The 21800-nt window shown below is 39.3% G+C and overlaps 1 protein-coding gene across 1 annotated transcript; it reads left to right on the top strand.

Annotated features, from left to right (window-relative positions):
• The first annotated feature begins 649 nt into the window (after positions 1-649).
• Positions 650-1991, top strand: LOC147613361 (large ribosomal subunit protein eL34-like). Its single transcript, XM_086782668.1, has 4 exons — positions 650-859; positions 1379-1458; positions 1545-1654; positions 1764-1991. Exons 1-4 carry the CDS (start codon positions 781-783, stop codon positions 1861-1863), a joined length of 369 nt encoding a protein of 122 aa, XP_086638794.1. The 5' UTR covers positions 650-780; the 3' UTR covers positions 1864-1991.
• The last annotated feature ends 19809 nt before the right edge of the window (positions 1992-21800 follow it).

Here is a 21800-nt window from a genome sequence, read left to right as displayed (position 1 = left end):
AGTGGGGCTTCTGGGCACATGACTAATTATAAGGATTGGTATTCCTCACTAATTACCTTAAAGCCCATTCACGAAAGGTCATAAATCCTTAATCACATGACTAAAGTCATGCAACTGGAATTCTGTTAACTAACCTAACCTAGTCACATATAAGAGGAAGCACATGAATCCCCACATCACATATAAGAGGAGATACTAAGAGCTCAAGCAGAGATGACATCATGGTGGTTGTGGGAGATGGTGCAAACTGCCCTATCAAAGATTTAGGCCCTATCTCACTCATGTTTACAGTAGGTTCTTCAAAAAGCCTTTCAATGGAATCTCCTTTTTGTCTTGTCTTGCCATCATCACCGCCATCTTAAAGAAAGCAAGGTCAGAAATACTCAAGCAATCCAAGCTTTTAAAAGGCGCCATGCTTTGAGCTCACATCAATGCAACTGAAGCAAAACGGAGCAAAATTAGAAAAGGCGACGACATCATACAAAGCAAGCAAGTGGGTAGTCTTCACCCAATGCATCCAGGAGTTCTGCCCAAACTAACTCACTTCCAATCTTCACCTTTCACCTGATGCATTGCTTGGCCTTACTAGCTAATTAACAGGTTCTCTTTTCAGCCCAATGGACCTTTCATTGGACTTGTAGAGTTATCCATGTCGTTGTTGACTAGAAACCGTTCGATTAGAGTCTAAGAGGGCCGTAGGATTTAGGGTTACAGCCATTACTAGTGTTAAGATTTCTTACTACTGTAATTGTGTACACGAGGAGGTCATCTGCAGCAGCCATGGTGCAGCGTCTCACCTATCGTCGTCGCCACAGCTACGCAACCAAGTCCAACCAGACACGGGTTGTGAAAACTCCAGGTACAGCCTCGAGCTCTTCTCTTTTTTTGTCGGAAGAGCGTATTTAGCTTTGCCATTCAACCTGTGCGAGGTAAGAATGAGCATCAGCTAGGGTCTCGGTACGGTTTCACAGGAACATCAGTTTTCAAGGTTGGGTTTCCGAGGAGAGCCTGTCTCAAGTAAGGATATGGTGGTTCCGCCATTACTAGGGATTTTCGACAGATTCTTCAGATTAAGGTGGTCTATGCTGCGTTAGGAGGACAGTTCAAGGTAGGGCTTCGAAGGAGGTAGGGATTACAAAAAGGCAGGGTTTTTTCAGGAGTTATCAATTGATTGAATTCTTATCCTCTGCAAGTGGCTAATCGGATGCTTAAGGCCTACATTCAGAGGCTCAGGAGAAACCAAAGCTTGGACTGTCCTCCATGGAAGTGATGGCTTGGACGATATTTAAAAACCCTAGCATCAAATGTCGACTTCTGGTAACACATAACTAGGATGTCCTTCTTGATGTTTTTAATTGTTGAACCCTTTGCCAAGCAGGTGGAAAGCTTGTCTTCCAGTATGCTAAGAAGCGTGCTCAGGGGCCGAAATGTGCTGTTACTGGAAAGCGTATCCAGGGGGTGTGTATTTTAGACTTGCATCCTGTGTGTTCTTTAGCATTACCCATCCATGGTCTGGATCCTGAGGTAAAGAATTTTGTGATCAGGTTCCACATCTGCGACCTGCCGAATACAGGAACACTCGTTTGAGTAAGAGAAGGAAGACCGTCAGCCGGGCTTATGGTGGCACTCTGTCAGGAGAGGCAGTTCGCGAGAGGTAACAGTCTGTCAGAAGTCCTGGCCTTGTCCACTTCTGTGGATGTGATCCAAGCCCTTCTTTTTTGTACATGCCTTTGAGGGGCCTGGTGTTTTTGGTTTAACTGCAGAATCATTCGAGCTTTCCTTGTTGAGGAACAGAAGATAGTAAAGAAGGTGTTGAAGATTCAGAAGTCTAAGGAGAAGCAGGCCGCCAAGGCTCAAGCTTAAATAATTCAATCATTCCCTAAGTTTTGCAGGCACATTTTGTTAGGCAATCTGAGAAGCTCAACTTACGCTTGTATTTGGATATATCATTCAATTTACCCACTAAGCAGTAGAGGAACTAATTACCCACAGTGAGTTCATCCCAGCGGGTATTCTTTTGAAGTATTTTTGAGGGGGGTATCCACCTCCTCGTGTTCCTATGGGGGTTCGGAGGGATTTTAGCTTCCTCCAAGAGGTGGGTGAAGGGAGGTTGGTGGGAGATGTGGTGGGGGTGGAGGAGTAGCTAAGGAAGAGGGAGCGGTGCCGAGGGAGGTGTTGAGGAAAGGAGTTGGAAGTGCTAATGTAGAGGGAAGATCTTTGGGGGGAACGGGCAAGCCCAGATGGAGGGATGAAGGGGGTGATGGTGGTGTGGGTGAAGGAGGTAACGTGAGGGGGCTTTGTAGAAGGCGAGGAAAAAAGGGGCAAGGTGGTGGTGGGTGAAGTGGTGGATGGAGAGAAACTCGTGCCTGATGTTCTTTTGTCATGGGCCCCATTGTGCTCTATTATGGTCGGTTTTTTGTGGTGGTGACGTGTTTTTCTTTTCTTATTTTGCCTCATCACTATGAGTGCCCGTTTTTGTTGGCCGGTGCCCTTTTTTGGCACATGATCTTATTGTTCAGTCATGTAAAAGGAAGGCTATAGGCTTTCTCCAACAATTTTGTGGGGATTTCTTTTAAAACAGGGAAGGAAAGCATTTCATGGGGATTGGGCATAGCATAAGGAATAGTTAGCTTGTAAGAAATTCAAGTTTCAAGATTCTGATGTGTGGTGAATTCTAGTAGTGGCAAGTCAATGTTTGATGTGGGGGGTTGGAAAAGATTTAGTGTTGATTAATCTGAATTCGAGGTATGTGGTCTATTCCTCTCATTCCTAAGACAGAGGTTAAAGTTCCCTAATGGTGTCTCTCTCATTGCCCAAGTGTGTTCAAGGCAAGTTTTTTTTAAAACTACTCAGCGTATGCTTCAATCTTCCTAACACTTGTTATTCAAGGACTAAGTATGATTTGGGTTGTGGGGGCTAAAACTAATCTGATGACAGGGCCTAACACTTGCTATTCAAGGATCCAATATGATTTAGGTTGTGGGGGACAGGACTCCTCCCATGGTCTAGAAGGTGAATGAACTGTGATGATGAATTAGAATGCCTTCACAGCTGGTTCGAGAGTTGTTTAACTGGTTAAGCCTAGGATCATCAGGCTACACCAAGGATCCACGTCTCACTGTCATGAGCTCATTTGCTGTTGATATCCTTGGACTTAAATATGAAGGCAATTATTTGTAAATGTGATGAATATATTAAAGGTCACTTTGGGGGTAACCCATTGGCTTATTGTGATGTATCACTTCAAAGGAGAACGAAAAGGAAAACTTAGCAAAACTGTTGGCAGGGAAATAGTCTTTTTTGGGATTTTTGGTTAAAGTGATTAACTTTATGTACGATCAGAAAATTGCTCCCCAGTTAATTGTTGCGGGCACTTGTTCACCCCATCTTTCTATTTGTAACTTGAATGCGGGAGAAGTGTGCACATCCTTTTTGGTAGAAAGAAATCATCGTAGTCTTGTATTGTGTTGTATTTCGCATGTATTCTCTTTCAACTTTCATTGCTATCTCATGTACAATCAGCAAATAATGGGTTGAAACCACTGAAATCCTTTATCAGAGGCTTTTAAGCTCTTTGTGCCATTGTGGGTAAAAATGCATGTTTGGCAAGCCCAAAGGAGAGGGAGAAAGCTCCTTAAGTACAAAGGAAGTACAAGTGAGCAAGCAACTCTAGATTGTGAAGGTGGTTGCTCATATACTAGATAGTCTTAGGTTCAAATGAGCAAGAAACTCTAGCCTGAGCAAGGTTGCTTATATGCTACCTAACACTAAGGTGTTCGTACACGCTTGGATGGCCATGAGGACCACATTGTATGTGGTGTGGTGGGCCCATAGAGTAGAGAGTTCAAATTGTGCTCCGAATCATTTGTTGTTGCCTCTAATGCAAGTTGGACAAGTGCTATTGACAATTGTTGAAAACCATTGTTTATGGTGCGCGGTAGATGCATAGAGCTGAGTTCAAAAGTGCTTGTAATCACTTTTGAAGTCCATCGTCTTGGTGAGAAATGTGCACAAAGTCTCGAAAGTCTCGTTTTGTGCTTTGATTTGTGGCCATTCTCGTGGGTGGTAAGGTGTTGACCTTTCAGTGCACCACGAGGAAGTCTTTGAGCAAGATCTCCGTCACTTTGTCTAAAAACCATGTATCACGGTTGCTCACCCATTTTCAATGGACAATTAGAATGATTAATCATATTCTCATAGAGGAACATAAAGGAACGTGATGGTAGATCTCTCATCAACATTTTGCGTAGCTTTGCACTTTGTGAAGTAATCGATTTTGACTATTATGAAGGTGCATGCTTGGGTTCCCTTGGCCATTGGACTAATGGACCACATCTAAGTTTCATTTTTTAGATGGATATTTTAAAATTACAGGGGTTAGGGGCATATGATCCTTCTCTTGGTGTATAGTGAATCTTTGGCATTTATTGCAATGTTTGACAACAGAATCGGTTTAACTCAGTTGCATCTTCAACGAGTGTAGGCAAACCATAGTTTGGCTTGGAGGACCTTGCGGATTGTCATGTCCTCCACAGTGTCCTCTGCTTTTGCCGAAATGGGCTTTGCTCAAGTGCGGTTACAAAGTTGGCTTCATGAACACTTTTCCTCATGATGTTGTCTTGATCCTTCTTGTAAAGCATTCTTGCTATCAATTGATAGGGGGTTGTTGCCTTCCTGATAAGAAATTTGGTCTATTCTTGATGGGATATAAACGATTAGAAGACCTATGGTAAAAAAGTGGGCAATGCTTTCACTCCACTCTAGGATGTGGTTAATGTGGAATAATAAAGCATTGGGAAGGTCATCTTCCACTCCTAGAGGGGGTTCTTCGTTTGGAATTTTGTAAAGGCGATTGGCATGGACATGCACCAAGTAAAGAAATGCTTGATAGTCGACAAAGAAAACAAACTTGGAAGCCAAAAGAAAATAATACTTCTTTACATCATATACCATGGATAACTCCTCTCTTAGTGGTTGTGTAATTGTGTTCAATGTCGTTGAGTTGATGGCTAGAAAAGGTCATAGAGAAGTCCATATTGTGTCTTATAGGGTGTGGTTGTGGAAATCCATACTTGTTAATCACATATACCATGGGTAACCTCTCTTAGTGGTTGTGTAATTGCATTAATCATTATTGAGTTGATGGCTAACATAGGTCATATGTAAGTCCATATTGTGCTTCCGAGGGTATGTAACATGCATCCGATAGAAAATGCTAAATCTTTTTTTTTTTGGAAAGGACTGAAATTATATTATAAAAGGGAAATGGGTTTTACAAAAAGCTTTTTATAAAGAAGCTTAACTTGTTACAAAGCAGCTTGCAGCTCTACTAGTTCGAATATGACCTGAATCAACTTGTTGTCCTTGAAGTTCCATGTCATTGACTCTTTCTTTTTGAACTCGGTCTTTTTGGCTACCTCTATCGTCTCTTTGTTACTCATGATGATCAATTCCAGGTCCATTCTTGCCATTTAGAGAGTTTCGAGCTTTGCGATCTCCTTCAGTAGTTTTGTCTTGGACTCCTTAATGCCATCCTCATCTGCATAGACAACCCTTATTTCAGGCCAATGACCATATCTCCTTGTACACATTGGAAGACCCAGAAGGTTTTTCTGGATGTTGTCTTCAATCAGCCAGCCTGGAGCATCTGCAGCAATGGCAAAAAGTAAGGGGGCTAGAGGGCAGCTTTTTCTAATTGATCTCCTGAGAACAAAAGGGTCCGACAGTTGCCCATTCAGGGCTACCCTTGCCCTAGCATTCCCAAAGAGCGTATGCACCAACTTGATGAACCTGTGACCCAACCCCATTGCATGCAGAGATTGGAGGATAAAATCCCATTCTAGCCTATCATATGCCTTGTCAAAGTCTATTTTGAAGAAAACAGAATCCTGGTTAGTGGACTGGGCATGTTCAAAACCTTCCCAAAGGGCTATGATGGCATCCAGTATGTACCTTCCTTTAATGAACCCTTTTTGCTCCTTTCTTATCCATGCATCTAGTTGGGATGAAAGCCGGAGGGAAATAGAGAAAAGAATGTGAAAATATTCATAGGGGTGCATCGAGAAAACATAGATAAATTTTAATCAGAATATGTTGCCAACGATTTACATGCTGTGTAAAATGTGTGTGAGCCAATAGGTGTAAATCCATAGGTATGAGCCTGCAAGGCATGATAATAGACATGATCCAATAAGTGTGAGCCCACAAAAGTGAGGCCACATAGATGTGACATGAGCTTATTAAAATTTTTTCCCCAAAAAACCAAAACTCACTTTTTTTTCCACTTGTGTAGAACATACGTGTGTGATGTGTGCACCAGAGTCCCTGCCCTGCCGATACACTAGGGTGAAACCCTTTGTCGATCTAATTATTGGGAAATGATAATCCATCCGACTATAGTGCATCAAATCATACCTCCTCAAACCTACCAAGACCAGTCCCATCAGCAAATGACGCCCAACACACTCTCAATACATAATGCTCTTGTGTTAAGAAGGCAAAAGACTCCTTTAAATCTACCTCAAGAAGTGAGCAGCCTTGGGACAAAATGAGCTTATTAAATGTAGCTGTAGGCATGGAGGAACCACGAAACCCTTAGAAACGAGAGTCGACGGTCCTCTGAGTCTCAAATTCACCAATAACATAAGTGAACAGTCTCCATAAACTTCATGAAAATGGCATGAAACAACCCTACCTTTACTCGAGTGAAAGGAGCAGGAGACGAGGACCAGGAACCTCAAAGAGTCCATTCTCAAACCATGTCGAACCACCCTCTTCCAAACTTTTAGTATTGATCTTAAGTTGGTTTGCCCCAAGCAACCATAATTATAGTAATCCGAGAACATGTCTCTTTATAATACCATCAAGGGAGAGCATTCCACAAACGAGTTAACAACACGTATACATAGTGCAAGTAGGAGTCTCACCTCCTAAAGGAGCTCATTATATGGAAGCATCTTCACCACGAATACAAGTTTTAATTCCTCTCTATTTGGATGAGGAACATGAATTTTTTTCGCGTTTGGTTTTGGAAGAACCGAGGGATTAGTCCCCTGTTCGAATATCCGTGGGCGGGCGAGGCCCCGAGTGAGAGGACCTTGCACCGCGCAAGGAGTGCTACTTCCGCTACTAGCACCCTCGAATCCGTTGCGTGGAGGGGACAGGGATCTTTCAGCTGCTGCTGGTATCAAAGCAAATTGGCTAAAGTGGATCAACTGAGAAGCCAAAAATGTCAAAAATTTATGAAATAAAAATAAAAGGTTGGAATTGTGTGATGAAATTCATACAAATCGATATTCAGAATGAAATTCATAAATTGGTAATTGAGTCTTCAGATGGAAGTACCGCAATTGTATGGAATCCCTGACTTGCTTGAGGCCTAGACATGATGGTATTTACCTTATAATTCCAAGGACCGTGACTACCCGTATATACCGAGGGTATAACTGCAGCTCTTTACTGGCAGTATATACGAGTAAATCTAAGACCCTAAAATTATAAGCAAAAATGCTATCGAGATGATGAATTCGAATGCTGGTTGATATGATTTTAGAATTCTGGTTGAGACTTGATGAGTTGATTTGGATTCTGATTAAAAAATGATGATTCCTGAAATCTAGTTGAAAGAAGATAGGTGGAACAAAGCCACAATGAGGATGAATGGGACGAATCCCAGTGATGATGATAATAACTGGAATGATGATTATGACTTCAGCAAATCACTATGAAATTAGTGGATTGTACTGACAGATTGTTACTGTTAACACTTGATCCAATGGATCCAGTTAAGGGATGACAAATTAAAAACCTGTATAACTGAAACTTCCATGGAAGAATGTTCAGATGGAATTTTTGGTCTGATGGACCATTATTGTGTTAAGGATATGAATGATATGATCTGAAAAAATTGTTATCTGATGGTGAGTTCTATATAAGGGATCTTTATCCCAGGATTCAGTTGGGTTGACCAGACTATAAGGAACCCTGGAATCAGTTTGGACCTTTAGAGAAAGAGTTGTCCCCCAGCTGCGAGATGAGGACGTCTCGCATTTTTTAAGTGGGGTAGGATGTAAGATTCCTCCCTCCAACTTTTGAGATGTACAGGTGTAAGAACCTCCCCTTCTGATCTTGTAATTATTCCCCTCTTTGAAATAAAAGAAAGATCCTGTTTTACCTTGTTTGATCTCGGAGAGAAAATATCTAGAGAGAGGTAATCCAAAATTGAGATATTTTTGGATAGAAAAATCCTCCTAGTGTCTAAAATGGTTTCCCCTGAAACAGAAATTCAAAAAGAACTTCCCAATGTGCAGTTGGAATTAATTGGAAATAGGTATAAAGGACTTTAGCCTAAGGGTCTAGATTTTCAGAAATTTTTGGATTATGGTCCAATTAAGGTTTCTATATGGGCCAATAGGATCAATCCAAGTGTGGGGAGGAGATAAATCCAATTTATAAAAGAAAAATACCCAAAAACAAGTAAATGCCCACATAAGATGAAGAGTTGACTAATTACAAGGTTTATTAGTAAAAAACTATGAGTATTACTAAAAAATGAGATATTTTGGGTATAATGATTCAATTTTGATACCTTGGTAGTAAGGAGAAGGGGGCTCTTCAAGGAGGCACCTATTTCACATGTGTGGTGGAGTTTTAAACTCAAAAATATTGTGATATTTTTATCTCTCCTCTCTCTTGGATCAAACCAAATCAAAAGGGAGTCAAACTAGGTCCAAATCTTGTCCAAATTCTGTCAAACTGAACCTGAAAAATTCTAGAAACTAGTTGGACTTGGTTAGAGGCCTCCCTCACCTATAAATAGATCCTTAGCGCTTACCATGCCAGTATTATACGGAAATAATGATATTTTCTATTATCCTCTACTACAAATTGGAGAGATTAGAGCTTCTCTCTCTCTTCAATCTTGGAGTCTTCATCAACATACCAAACCAATTGATTGGTTGGGGGCCTCTACTTTATTTAAAGAGTCAAGCAATCTAGGAGGTAAAGTGTGGTTTATGGTCTTTTTTTTAAAAAAAATCTCCAAATGTTTCTCTCTTCTCAATCCCTCTCAAGTTTGAGAAGCATTCAATTGAATGGCTTTCTAATACAATTGAAGTTCTTTAATAAATTTTGTGATAAAACACAAAAAGTTTCCATTTATGTTTAAAGCATGTCTCTCTCTCACCCAAAGAATGGTCATTCCTATGACCTCTTCTATATTCAAACGGTGCTTCTCATGAAGCAATTCTCTAATCTAAAAGTAATTTCAATGTTTGATAAATTAGAGGCCAAAGAAGTGGCTTTTTAATGCTTTTATGCTATTTAATTTATGAAAAAATTAGGAATCAAGTCCATAATTGGATAATTGTCCAATTAATGGTTATTCTATCATATGATATTACTAAACTTTATGCTTTCAAAATCATTGAGAATTATCAGTAATAGTAGAGCGGAGCTATGGTAAAATTTTTGAAAAATTAACACATAAATCATTTTCATTCATATTATGAAAAGAGGACTTCCTACCATATTCTAGGATTAACCATCCTAGATTAATTGAATGATTCTCATTATAATAATGGAAAATTTAATTTTTATGTTTATATAGTAATTAGCAAAAGAGAAATTTCTAGTAATTTATTTTTATGTTAAGAGAGGAATTCCTATGACATTTGGAATTCCATCATTGAGATGGGAAAAGAGAAATTCCTAGCATATTGAATTTATGGGTATTTTATTTTAGATAAAATTACTTTATGAGAAATATTTGATGATAAAAGAGGAATACCCATGACATTGGAATGCAATTAATTAAATGCAAAAAGAGGAATTCCCATGGTATTTGAGATCCAAGAAATTAAATGGAAAGAAGAGGAAATTTTAGTATAATTCAATTTATGATTATTTATAAAAAGTAAAAATATGGGTAGAATTGATTTCTATAAATCCCATGATTTCTTCTATTCCAAAAGAGGAATATTGAATATAATTTATTTGAGAAATTGAGAACGAATATGAAAATAGTCGTCGAGAAAAAGAACCTTTAATTAGGCCAAGCAATTGGCAGAAATTTAGAAAAAGTCCCATTATCGGGATCAACCTAGAAAAAGCTATTAAATGGGAATAGCATGTGAATGGATGAGATAAGATGAAAATACGATGCAATAAGAAGTGTATGGGATGTGATAGAATGTGAATGGATGCGATAAGATGTGTATGGGATGTGATAAGATGAAAATAGGATGTGATAAGATGTGATGTAATGAGAATGGATGTGGATGTGTATGTGGAAGAATGGATGTGGAAGTGTATGTGGAAGAATAGATGTGGATATGTATGTGGGAGAATAGATGTGGATGTGTATGTGGAAGAACAGATGTGGATGTGTATGTGGGAGAATGGATGTGGATGTGTATGTGGAAGAATGGATGTGGATGTGTATGTGAAAGGATGTGATGTCGATGTGAGTGAATGGATGAGATGTAATGTGATGTGAGTGAATGAGATGTGATGTCATATGAATCGGATGTAAATGAATGATATGGGATGTGAATGGATGAGATGTGATGTGATGTGAATCGGGATAAGAATGAATGAGATGAGATGTGAAATGAATATGATGAGGTGTGATGTAAATTGAAATAGATGTGAATGAATAAGGTGTGATGGGATGAGATGTGATGAGGGTGAATGAGGAAAGATGTGATGAGATGAAAAATGATGTGATTGGATAAGAATAGGAATACATATGAAATTGGGTATGGATTAAGTAATGTGAACGGATGTGGAACAATGTGAAAGACGAGAGTTCTTTATAGAAAATGTATTTATGACCTATTTTTAAATGAGTGTTTTATGTCAATAATGCTGGGGAAGCATTTTGACCATCTTGTGAATGAGGTCATGGAGACCTAACTGATAAAGTTGCAACAGCTGACCGAGAGTAAACGGAGGACGTCTCGCATAGCAAGGTCGGCCGAGGTCTTGACCAGCCTCGGTGAGCTTCCGGTACGCTGGATGAGGGACCAAGGAAGCGGCCTATGAGTGAAGCACTAGGTGACCTACGAAGGATCCTAGAGGGTGCTGACCATACGGTGCTCGGGCTCTGGGTTACTGAAGATACCCACAGGAGAGCTATGAAAGGTTGTGGCCTTTTTATATGGATCTTTTGGTTGATCTTGCTGATCTTCAACGGGGATTCCATTTTGATTTTTATAAATGAATATATTCTCGGGTCTATGAGCTAGGAACTATCGAAAAGGCCCATGAGTGGAGGGGTGGTGAGTTCTAGTTGCCAATGATATCATAGGTACATCGATGAAGGAATGATTGGAAATTGGGATTCAACCGGATATTTTGGAGGATTATGATTAGTGACACTATGGTTTCATTAAAAGATTGTTTTAAAGAGAGCAAAATCTGTGAAAAGGGCAATTTCATATTGGGTGTGTAAGTGGTGATTAGCTTTAAGTTTGCATGAATATCTAGCTTAGGGGACCTGGGAACTCTTTTCCCTGGTACCCGGGACAAAACCTAACCAAATTCCTATTTGGATCCCATCACTACAGTGGTTGGGAGGTTGGCTAACCCATGGGGCTAGGCTGGATTGATGGATCCGTAAAATGAGACTCAATTCTGTTATAGTACGATAGATGAAGTGAATCTCGGATAGTAATTGTTCTATGGAAAAGAATCATCGGCTGTGCCTCTCGATGGGAAAAAAAACGTTGATCCCTATGATCCAAGTGCAAGTTTCTTCCTTGATCTGACCAAGTGACTTACAGGTTCAGTCGGATCAGTTTGGTCAGTAATGACCTTGACTATGTTAGAGTAAAAATTATCCTGGAGGAATCGCCTGTGCTTTCCGAGCGAGGGAAGTTTTTTCGGGTTCGGTTTTGGAAGAACCGAGGGATTAGTTCCTTGTCCGGATATCCATGGGCGAGGCCCCGAGTGAGAGAACCCTACACCGCGCAAGGAGTGCTACTTCCATTGCTAGCACCCCCGAATCCGTTACGTGGAGGGGACAAGGATCTTTCAGCTGGTATCATAGCAAATTGGCTAAAGTGGATCAACTGAGAAGCTAAAAATGTCAAAAATTTATGAAATAACAGTAAAAGGTTGGAATTGTGTGATGAAATTCATACAAACTGATATTCAGACTGAAATTCATAAATTGGTAATTGAGTCTTCAGATGGAAGTACCGCAATTGTATGGAATCCGTGAATTGCTTGAGGCCTAGACATGATGGTATTTACCTTATAATTCCAAGGACCGTGACTACCCGTATAATTCCAAGGACCGTGACTACCCGTATATACCGAGGGTATAACTGCAACTCTTTACTGGCAGTATATACGAGTAAATCTAAGACCCTGAAATTATAAGCAAAAATGCTATCGAGATGATGAATTCGAATGCTGGTTGATATGATTTTAGAATTCTGGTTGAGACTTGATAGGTTGATTTGGATTTTGATTGAAAAATGATGATTCCTGAATTCTAGTTGAAAGAAGATAAGTGGAACAAAGCCAAAATGAGGATGAATGGGACGAATCCCAGTGATGATGATAATAACTGGAATGATGATTATGACTTCAGCAAATCACTATGAAATTAGTGGATTGTATTGACAGATTGCTACTGTTAACACTTGACCCAGTGGATCCAGTTAAGGGATGATAAATTAAAAACCGGTATAACTGAAACTTCCATGGAGGAATGTTTAGATGGAATTTTCGGTCTGATGGACCATTATTGTGTTAAGGATATGAATGATATGATCTGAATAAATTGTTATCTGAAGGTGAGTTCTATATAAGGGATCTTTATCCCAGGATTCAGTTGGGTTGACCAGACTATAAGGAACCCTGGAATCAGTTGGACCTTAAGAGAAAGAGTTGTCCCCCCCCCAGCTGCGAGATGAGGACATCTCGCGTTTTTTAAGTGGGGTTGGATGTAAGATTCTTCCCTCTAGATTTTGAGGTGTACAGGTGTAAGAACCTCCCCTTCTGATCTTGTAATTATTCCCCTCTCTGAAATAAAAGAAAGATCCTATTTTACCGTGTTTGACCTAGAGAGAGAAAATATCTAGAGAGAGGTAATCCAAAATTGATATATTTTTGGATTTAAAAATCTTCATAGTGTCTTAAATGGTTTCCCCATAAATAGAAATTCAAAAAGAACTTTCCAATGTGCAATTGGAATTAATTGGAAATAGGTGAGACTATTGAGGTGAAGATGGTGTTTGCCTTGAAACAATTTGTTACTCACAAATGCTTCTACAAGGAGAGAGATATGACATAAATATTACTATCACTGTTAGTTTGGATCCAAATGGTACATAACATCTCCAAGTAAAAGGTGTTTGCAAAATTAAGTTTCTCTTCTCACATGAGCACATGGGTGATATACATATTTTCTTCAAAGGAGAGTACATGAATACATGATACAATATAGAAAGTCATTCAATTAACAAAGTGACTTTTTTTTTCCATTTGCGCGGTGAATTTTATAGACAGCTTTGTACAACTAGCAGTCTAGCCAAGGAAGACCTAGAGGCCAATGGCATCCATTGAGCAGCCCCTGAGTCTCGAACCCACAACCTTGGGTTACATCACAAAGACTCAACCAACTAGGCTGAGGATAAGTGATCTGACCGATTCTACCCAAAGTGCCCTAGTGCCCAGTTTATATGTACAAGCGCCTAAACCCTCTGCAAGTGTGCGAATGAGAGTGCGGGAGGTGTGGCTAGGTGACTAGGTGTTGCAAAAATTCCTGCCACAATGCGTAATGCATGTGCATAATGCACAAGCATTAGCCCATAGTGCAAATGTTATGTGCGTGCGCACGCGCGCGCGCGCGCGCACACACACACACACACACACACACACACACACACACATACATGCATATGAGCTAAGCAAGACAGATGCATACATGCATACATGCATACACACACAACATGATGCATTTTGCTAGATGCCATTGAATCTCCACCCTCTTGCCTACTTGTGCTAGCTCTCTCAGAATCTCAGAAAGCTAGCATAGTTAGGTAAGATGATGGGAATTAGAAAAAGAACCTTTAATTAAGTCAAGCAATTGGCAGAAATTTAGAAAAAGTCTCATTATCGGGATCAACCTAGAAAAAATAGAATGTGAATGGATGTGATAAGATGTGTCTGGGATGTGATAAGATGAAAATAGGATGTGATCAGATGTGATGTAATGAGAATGGATGTGGATGTGTATGTGGAAGAATGCATGTGGATGTGTATGTGGAAGAATGGATGTGGATGTGTACGTGGGAGAATGGATGCGGATGTGTATGTGGAAGAATGGATGCGGATGTGTATGTGGAAGAATGGATGTGAATGTGTATGTGAAAGAATGGATGTGCATGTGTATGTGGGAATGGATATGGATGTGTATGTGTGGAAGAACAGATGTGGAAGAAGGGTTGTGGATGTGTATGTGGGAGAATGGATGTGGATGTGTATGTGGAAGAATGGATGTGGATGTGTATGTGAAAGAATGGATGTGGATGTGTATGTGAAAGGATGTGATGTCGATGTGAGTGAATGGATGAGATGTAATATGATGTGAATCTAGATGTGAGTGAATGAGATGTGATGTCATATGAATCGGATGTAAATGAATGATATGGAATGTGAATGGATGAGATGTGATGTGATGTGAATCGGGATAAGAATGAATGAGATGAGATGTGAAATGAATATGATGAGGTGTGATGTAAATTTAAATAGATGTGAATGAATGACGTGTGATGGGATGTGAATATGGGTTGATGCGAGTGGATGAGATGTGATGAGGGTGAATGAGGAAAGATGTGATGAGATGAAAAATGATGTGATTGGATGAGAATAGGAATACATATGGAATTGCGTATGGATTAAGTAATGTGGACGGATGTGGAACAATGTGAAAGACGAGAGTTCTTTATAGAAACTGTATTTATGACCTGTTTTTAAATGACTGTTTTATGTCAATAATGCTGAGAAAGCATTTTGATTGTCTTGTGAATGAGGTCGTGGAGACCTAACTGATAAAGTTGCAACAGTTGACGGAGAGTAAACGGAGGATGTCTCGCGTAGCAAGGTCGACCGAGGTCTTGACCAGCCTCGGTTCGATTTAAATGGTGAGCTTCCGGTATGGTGGATGAGGGACCAAGGAAGCGGCCTATGAGTGAAGCACTAGGTGACCTGTGAAGGATCCTAGAGGGTGCTAACCATACGGTGCTCGGGCTCTGGGTCACCGAAGATACCCACACGTGCATCGTGGAAGATATTAGAACAAGGAGTAAGTTTTTTTCTGAAACCGGGCATGGATCTGGTTGATTGACCTTGCTGGTCCTCAACGGATGTTACTAATAAACCTTGTATTCAGTCAACTCTTCATCTTATGTGGGCATTTACTCATTTTTGGGTATTTTTCTTTTATAGATTGGATTTATTTCCTCCCCACAATTGGATTGATCCTATTGGCCCATCGGAACATTAATTGGACCATAATCCAAAAGTTTCTGAAAATCTACCCTTAGGCTAAGGTCCTTTATACCTATTTCCAATTAATTCCAATTGCACATTGGAAAGTTCTTGAAAGTTCTTTTTGAATTTCTGTTTATGGGGAAACTATTTTAGACACTAGGAGGATTTTTATATCCAAAAATATCTCAATTCTTGATTACCTCTCTCTAGATATTTTCTTTCTCTAGGTCAAACACGGTAAAACGGAGTTATTATCATCATCACTAGAATTCATCCCATTCATCCTCATTGTGGCTTTGTTCCACTTATCTTCTTTCAACTAGAATTCAGGAATCATAATTTTTCAATCAAAATCCAAATCAACCTATCAAGTCTCAACCAGAATTCTAAAATCATATCAACCAGCATTCGAATTCATCATCTCGATAGCATTTTTGCTTATAATTTCAGGGTCTTAGATTTACTCGTATATACTGCCAATAAAGAGCTATAGTTATACCCTCAGTATATACGGGTAGTCACGGTCCTTGGAATTATAAGGTAAATACCATCATGTCTAGGCCTCAAGCAAGTCACGGATTCCATACAATTGCGGTACTTCCATCTGAAGACTCAATTACCAATTTATGAATTTCAGTCTGAATATCAGTTTGTATGAATTTCATCACACAATTCCAACCTTTTACTGTTATTTCATAGATTTTTGACATTTCTGGCTTCTCAATTGATCCACTTTAGCCAATTTGCTGTGATACCAGCTGAAAGATCCCTGCCTCCTCCACGCAACGGATTTGGGGGTGCTAGCAGTGGAAGTAGCACTCCTTGTGCGGTGCAGGGTCCTCTCACTCGGGGCCTCGCCCACGGATATCCGGACAGGGGACTAATCCCTCGGTTCTTCCACAACCAAGGACGAAGAAACTTCCCTCGCCCGAAAAGCACAGGCGATTCCTCCAGGATAATTTTTACTCTAACATAGTCAAGGTCATTACTGACCAGACTGATCCAACCATACCGTAAGTCACTTGGTCGATCAAGGAAGAAACTTGCACTTGGATCATAGAGATCAACGCTTTTTTCCCCATCGAGAGGCACAACAGTTGATTCTTTTCCATAGAACAATTACTATCCAAGATTCACTTCATCTATCGTACTATAACAGAATTGAGTCTCATTTTACGGATCCATCAGTCCAGCCTGCTGACCCCATCCAATCCCATGGGTCAGCCAACCACTGTAGTGATGGGATCCAAATAGGAATTTGGTTAGGTTTTGTCTCGCAGGTACAAGGGAAAAGAGTTTCCATGCCTCCTAGTCGGATATTCATGCAAACTTAAAGCTAGTCACACCACTTACACACCCAATATGAAATTGCCCTTTTCAAAGATTCAGTTGTCTTTAAAACAATCTTTTAATGAAACCATAGTGTCACTGATCATAATCCTCCAAAATGTCCGGTTGAATCCTAATTTCCAATCACTCCTTCATCGGTGTATATATGGCATCACTGGCAGCTAGAACGCTCACCACTTGTCCACTCATGGGTCTTTTCGATAGTTCCTAGCTCATAGTACCCGGCAATATATTCATTTATAAAAATCAAGATGGAATCCCCGTTGAAGATCAGCAAGATCAACCAACAGCTCCATATAAAAAGGCCATGGACTCATCCGTTGAGGACCAGCAAGGTCAATCAACCAGATCCATGCCCGGTTTCAGAAAACAACTTACTCCTTATTCCAATATCTTCCACGACGCATGTGTGGGTATCTTTGGTGACCCAGAGCCTGAGCACCGTATGGCCTCTAGGATCCTTCGGGTCACCTAGTGCTTCACTCATAGGCCGCTTCCTTGGTCCCTCATCCACCGTACCGAAAGCTCACCATTTAAATCGAACCGAGACCTCGGCCGACCTTGCTATGCGAGACGTCCTCCGTTTACTCTCCGTCAGCTGTTTTGCAACTTTATCAGTTAGGTCTCCACGACCTCATTCACAAGAAGGTCAAAATGCTTCCCCAGCATTATTGACATAAAACAGTCATTTTAAAACATGTCATAAATACAGTTTCTATAAAGAACTCTCATATTTCACATTGTTCCACATGCGTCCAGATTACTTAATCCATACCCAATTTCATATGTATTCCTATTCTCATCCAATCACATCATTTTTCATCTCATCACATCTTTCCTCATTTACCCTCATCACATCTCATCCACTCGCATCAACTCATATTCACATCCCATCACACCTCATTTATTCACATCTATTTCAATTTACATCACACCTCATCATATTCATTTCACATCTCATCTCATTCATTCTTATCCCGATTCACATCACATCACATCTCATCCATTCACATCCCATATCATTCATTTACATCCGATTCATATGACATCACATCTCATTCACTCACATCCGGATTCACATCACATTATATCTCATCCATTCACTCACATCGACATCACATCCTTTCACATACACATCCACATCCATTCTTTCACATACACATCCACATCCATTCTTTCATATACATATCCATATCCATTCTTCCACATACACATCCACATCCATTCTTTCACATACACATCCACATCCATACATACACATCCACATCCATTCTTCCACATACACATCCACATCCATTCTCCCACATACACATCCACATCCCTTCTTCCACATACACATCCATCCGTTCTTCCACATACACATCCACAACCATTCTCCCACATACACATCCACATCCATTCTTCCACATACACATCCACATCCATTCTTCCACATACACATTCTTTCACATACGCATCCACATCCATTCTCCCACATACGCATCCACATCCATTCTTCCACATACACATCCACATGCATTCTTCCACATACACATCCACATCCATTCTTCCACATACACATCCACATGCATTCTTCCACATACACATCCACATCCATTCTCATTACATCACATCTTATCACATCCTATTTTCATCTAATCACATCCCATACACATCTTATCACATCCATTCACATTCTATCACATCCCATATACATCTTATCGCATCCTATTTTCATCTTATCTCATCCATTCACATGCTATTCACATTTAATAGCTTTTTCTAGGTTGAGCCTGATAATGGGACTTTTTCTAAATTTTTACCAATTGCTTGGCCTAATTAAAGGTTCTTTTACTCAACCAGGATTTATAGAAATCAATTCTACCCATATTTCCACTTTTGATAAATAATCATAAATTGAATTATACTAAAATTTCCTCTTCTTTCCATTTAATTTCTTGGATCTCAAATACCATGGAAATTCTTGTTTTTGCATTTAATTAATTGCATTCCAATGTCATGGGTATTCCTCTTTTATCATCAAATATTTCTCATAAAGTAATTTCATCTAAAATAAAATACCCATAAATGCAATATTCTAGGAATTTCTCCTTTCCCATCTCAATGATGGAATTCCAAATGTTATAGGAATTCCTCTCTTAACATAAAAATAAATTACCAGAAATTTCTCTTTTCCTAATTACTATTTATGCATAAACATAAAAATCAAATTTTTCATGATTATAATGAGAATCATTCAATTAATCTAGGATGATTAATCCTAGAATATGGTAGGAAGTCCTCTTTTCATAATATGAATGAAAATGATTTATGTGTTAATTTTTTAAAAATTTTGCCATAGCTCCGCTTTTAATACTGATAACTCGCAATAACTTTGAAAGCATAATGTTTAGTAATATCATATGATAGAATAACCATTAATTGGACCACTATCCAGTTATGGATTTGATTCCTAATTTTTCCATAAATTAAATAGCATAAAAGCATTAAAAAGCCACTTCTTTTTGGCCTCTAATTTGTCAAACATAGAAATTACTTTTAGATTAGAGAATTGCTTCATGAGAAGCATCATTTGAATATAGAATAGGTCATAGGAATGACCATTCTTTGGGGGAGAGAGAGAGACATGCTTTAAAAAAGTATTTTTTTAGGCATAAATGGAAACTTTATGTGTTTTATCACAAAATTTATCAAAGAGCTACAATTGTATTAAAAAGCCATTCAATTGAATGCTTCTCAAGCTTGAGAGGGGTTGAGAGAAGAGAAACATTTGGAGATTTTTTTTTAAAAAAAAAGACCATAAACCACACTTTACCTCCTAGATTGCTTGATTCTTTAATCAAAGTAGATTCCCCCAACCAATCAATTGGTTTGGTATGTTGATGAAGACTCCAAGGAAGATTGAAGAGAGAGAGAAGCTCCAATCTCCAATTTGTAGAGGATTTTTAGAGGATAATAGAAAATATCATTATTTCAGTATAATCCTGGCATGGTATAGTTCTCATATTTTTTTACAAAGGGCTAAGGATCTATTTATAGGTGAGGGAGGCCTCTAACCAAGTCCAACTAGTTTCTAGAATTTTGTCAGGTTCAATTTGGCTGAATTTGGACAAGATTTGAAACTAGTTTGGCTCCCTTTTGATTTGGTTTGATCCAAGAGAGAGGAGAGATAAAAATACCACAATATTTTAGAGTTTAAAACTCCACCACACATGTGAAATAGGTGCCTCCTTGAAGAGCCCCCTTCTCCTTACCAAGGTGTCAAAATTAAATCATCATACCCAAAATATCTCTTTTTTTTAGTAATACTCATAGTTTTTTACTAATAAACCTTGGACTCATTCAACTCTTTATCTTATGTGGGCATTTACTCATTTTTAAGTATTTTTCTTTTATAAATTGGATTTATCTCCTCCCCACACTTGGATTGATCCTATTGGCCTTTATAGAAACCTTAAATGGACCATAATCCAAAAATTTCTGAAAATCTAGACCCTTAGGCTAAGGTCCTTTATACCTATTTCCAATTAATTCCAATTGCACATTGGAAAGTTTTTTTTGAATTTCTATTTCAGGGGAAACCATTTTAGACACTAGGAGGACTTTTATATCCAAAAATATCTCAATTTTGGATTACCTCTCTCTAGATATTTTCTCTCTCTAGGTCAAACAGGGTAAAACAAGATCTTTCTTTTATTTCAGAGAACGGAATAATTACAAGATCAGAAGGGGAGGCTCTTACACCTGTACACCTCAAAAGTTGGAGGGAGGAATCTTACATCCTATCCCACTTAAAAAATGCGAGATGTCCTCATCTCGCTGGGGGACAACTCTTTCTCTTTAGGTCCAACTGATTCCGGGGTTCCTTATAGTCTGGTCAACCCGACTGAATCCTGGGATAAAGATCCCTTATATAGAACTCACCACCATCAGATATCAATTTATTCAAATCATATCGTTCATATCCTTAACACAATAATCCATCAGACCAAAAATTCCATCTGAACATTCCTCCATGGAAGTTTCAGTTATACAGGGTTTTAATTTGTCATCCCTTAATTGGATCCACTGGGTCAAGTGTTAACAATAGCAATCTGTCTCAGTACAATCCACTAATTTCATAGTGATTTGCTGAAGTCATAATCATCATTTTAGTTATTATCATCATCACTGGGTTTCGTCCCATTCATCCTCATTGTGGCTTTGTTCCACTTATCTTCTTCATCATCTCGATAGCATTTTTGCTTATATTTTCAAGCTTTTAGATTTACTCGTATATACTGCTAGTAAAGAGCTGCAGTTATACCCTCGGTATATACAGGTAGTCATAGTCCTTTGAATTATAAGGTAAATACCATCATGTCTAGGCCTCAAGAAAGTCAAGGATTTCATACAATTCCGGTACTTTCATCTAAAGACTCAATTACCAATTTATGAATTTCAGTCTGATATCAGTTTTGTATGAATTTCATCACACAATTCCAACCTTTTACTGTTATTTCATAAATTCTTGACATTTGTGCCTTCTCAATTGATCCACTTTAGCCAAGTTGCTCTGATACCAGCTGAAAGATCTCTGCCCCCTCCACGCAACGGATTCGGGGGTGCTAGCAGCGGAAGTAGCACTACTTGCGCGGTGCAGGGTCCTCTCACTCGGGGCCTCGCACACGGATATCCGAGACGACAGGGGACTAATCCCTCAGTTCTTCCAAAACCAAACCCGAAAAAACTTCCCTCGGCCGGAAAGTACAAGCAATTCCTCCAAGATAATTTTTACTCTAACATAGTCAAGGTCATTACTGACCAAACTGATCTGACCGAACCTGTAAGTCACTTGGTTAGATCAAGGAAGAAACTTGCACTTGGATCGTAGAGATCAATGCTTTTTCCCCCATCGAGAGGCACAGCCGTTCTTTTCCATAGAACAATTAGTATCCGAGATTCAC

This window comes from Cibotium barometz, chromosome 44, assembly GCF_041138505.1.
Source record: "Cibotium barometz isolate CiBa-2024 chromosome 44, ASM4113850v1, whole genome shotgun sequence".
Taxonomy (NCBI): Eukaryota; Viridiplantae; Streptophyta; class Polypodiopsida; order Cyatheales; family Cibotiaceae; genus Cibotium; species Cibotium barometz.
Note: the sequence above shows the minus strand (reverse complement) of the source record. Positions and strands in the feature narration are given on the sequence as shown.